Source organism: Herpailurus yagouaroundi, unplaced genomic scaffold, assembly GCF_014898765.1.
Source record: "Herpailurus yagouaroundi ecotype Mexico unplaced genomic scaffold, PumYag 216, whole genome shotgun sequence".
NCBI lineage: Eukaryota > Metazoa > Chordata > Mammalia > Carnivora > Felidae > Herpailurus > Herpailurus yagouaroundi.
The window spans coordinates 5,092,766-5,095,493 of NW_024412447.1; the positions used below are offsets into that span (position 1 = coordinate 5,092,766).

General features: G+C 45.6%; 1 protein-coding gene across 1 annotated transcript in view; it reads left to right on the forward strand.

Annotated features, from left to right (window-relative positions):
* PMS2 (PMS1 homolog 2, mismatch repair system component) overlaps positions 1 to 2,728 on the forward strand; it is a 31,930-nt gene that overhangs the window by 8,128 nt on the left and 21,074 nt on the right. Inside the window, exons 7-8 of the mRNA XM_040455853.1 lie at positions 765 to 862; positions 2,564 to 2,663. Coding sequence (XP_040311787.1) covers positions 765 to 862; positions 2,564 to 2,663 — 198 coding nt within the window. The remainder of the gene's footprint in view (positions 1 to 764; positions 863 to 2,563; positions 2,664 to 2,728) is intronic.

Here is a 2,728-nt window from a genome sequence, read left to right on the forward strand (position 1 = left end):
AGAGCATGAACGGGGGAGGGTCAGAGAGAGAGGGAGGGAGACACAGAATCTGAAACAGGCTCCAGGCTCCGAGCTGTCAGCACAGCGCCCGATGCGGGGCTCGAACTCACGGACCGTGAGATCATGACCTGAACCGAAGTCGGACGCTTAACCGACTGAGCCACCCAGGCGCCCCGAGAAAGAGACTCTTAAGCAGGCTCTACACTCAGCACTGAGCCTGACATGGGGCTCGATCCCATGACCATGAGATCATGACCTGAGCTGAAATCAAGAGGGACGCTTAACTGACTGAACCACCCAGGCACCCCTAAAGATTTTAATTTTTAAGTAAGCTTTATCCCCAACGTGGGACTCGAACTTAAAACCCTGAGATCAAGAGTCGACTCCTCTGTCGACTGAGCCAGCCAGGAGCCCCCAATAGTTGATTTCTTAATTAGGTACTTACCACAAGAGTTAATGCTGAGAGCTGAAAGATTTTTTTATTTTATTCTTCCAGAGAATAAAACCCTCCTTTTACTCTGCATCTGAAAAAGGGTGTTGTGGGCAATGTGTTGATTATGGATAAGTATGCGCTCAAGTGGTCCATCCTTCTGATAAATCAAACTTTCAGTTATGATAGCTGCCAGAAACAGCCACCGAGATTTCCTTGTGCTCTTACCCTGAGTGGCCTGACCAGGGAAAGCAAACTCACAAAACCCTTCCTTTCTGAAATTAGGTTCATCCTAATTTGGTTAGGAATTAACTGTGAGTCTTGTCTCTTTTAGCTGCAAAGCCTCATTCCTTTTGTTCAACTGCCCCCTAGTGACTCTGTGTGTGAAGAGTACGGGCTGAGCCACGGTGATGCTTTGCAGACTCTGTTTCGGTGAGTAGATTGCTGCTGGGAAAATTACAATCAAACATTTTGTCTGGGTATGTATGTATGTATGTATGTGTTTTGAAAGAAAGATAGCACAAGCAGGGGAGGGGCAGAGAGAGAGAGAGAGAGAGGGAATCCCCAGCAGGCTCTGTGCTGTCAGCGCGAAGTCTGAAGCAGGGCTCGAACTCATGAACCCATGAGGATCACGACCTGAGCCGAAATCAAGAGTTAGACACTCAACCAACCGACTGAGCCACCCAGGTGCCCCTGGAGGCTTTTGTTTTTAAGGATCGTGATTTTAAGGTTTATAGTTTTTATATTCGTTGTAAAGTTATAGGCATTATTATTGCAGAGAAAGAGGATTTTTATAAAGGGGTCCGTTACTTAATTCGTTCAATATCCTGGGTCCCTGGTGCACCTGAGGGGATTTCCTATTGAATTCTTTGGTTTCCTATTGATTTCCTATTGAAACCTTTGTAGTAAGGAAACTGCTTAGTGACAAATTAAAATAATTTTTAATTTACGTATATGTTTTGCCTTATGGGGATTTGACAGAGCGGAATAGTGTTTCCTTTCATTCACGCCTCACCCAATATCTTGTCCACTGTCACTACTCTCAGGGTAAGAAAAATTGGCATTGCCCCTACTTGGGATTGGCCTTGTGATGGCCCACGCCTGCTCACTGTCTACTTGCCCCTGGCTCACATGCAGAGATTCATTTCTTTTGTGTGCACACCATTCTTACAGAGTGCAGAGTGCACATACCCCGGGTAGATCACAGGCAGAGGGAGCACTGTAATTTTTTTTTATTTTAGAGAGAAAGAGAGAGTGAGTGAGTTGGGGTGAGGGGCTGAGGGAGAGAGCACAGTGCCCCAGCGCAGAGCCTGAGTTGGGGCTCCATCCCACAACCCTGGGATCGTGACTGGAGCCTAAATCAAGAGTTGGGTGCTCAACTGACTGAGCCACCGGGTGCCCTGAGGAGTCTCTTTAACAATACCTTAGGAGATAGGAGTTTGCTGATGGAGAACAGATTGTCTTGTCTTGTCTTTTTTTTACTTTAAAAATTTTTTTGAAGTTTATTTAGAGAGACCAAGAAAGTGAATGGGGAAGGGGCAGAGAGAGAGAGAGAGAGAGGGAGACATTGAATCCCAAGCAGGCTCCGCACTCAGTGCAGAGTCCGATGCAGGGCTTGAACCCACTAACCATGAGCTCTTGACCTGAGCTGAAATCAAGAGACGCTTAACCCACCGAGCCACCCAGGCGCCCCAAGGAGAACACGTTCTAAAAGGGCAGGGAGTGCGCGCAGAAATCCTGAATACAAGTAGTTGAGCTCCCTGGGCAGCTCGTGGGGACAGCTTGAAGATTCTAGAATGTGAGTTTTGGGTGAGACTCCTTCCTTGCATAGAGGCCAAGAATTTAATAGGGCAAGTGAGAGAAGAGCTGAAGCAAATCTGTTTTGAACCCACTGCATTTCCTGTGGTGGATTCATTGACCGTAGGAGCTGTAGAACATGCCAGAAGGTCTGTGTCCTTTTTATGATTTATCAGAGTGGAACACGGACACGACACGCATCAACTGAAATGTTAATACTTATCAGTGTGTAACCAGGGGTTATATTTTATTTCGTTTTTACTTTATGAATGTGCTCTCTGACATGTTACTGTTTCCATTCTGGAATCCTGTCCTTACCGTGTGAACATTGTACAGCATCTCTGGTTTCATTTCTCACTGTGCTCATGGTGTTGGAAGAAGCTCAACAGACAGACAGTTTTTCTTTATCAATCGGCGGCCTTGTGACCCGGCAAAGGTATTTTTTTTTTTTTTAATGGTTGTTTTTTTTTGTTTGTTTTTTTTTTTTTTTTAGAGAAAATG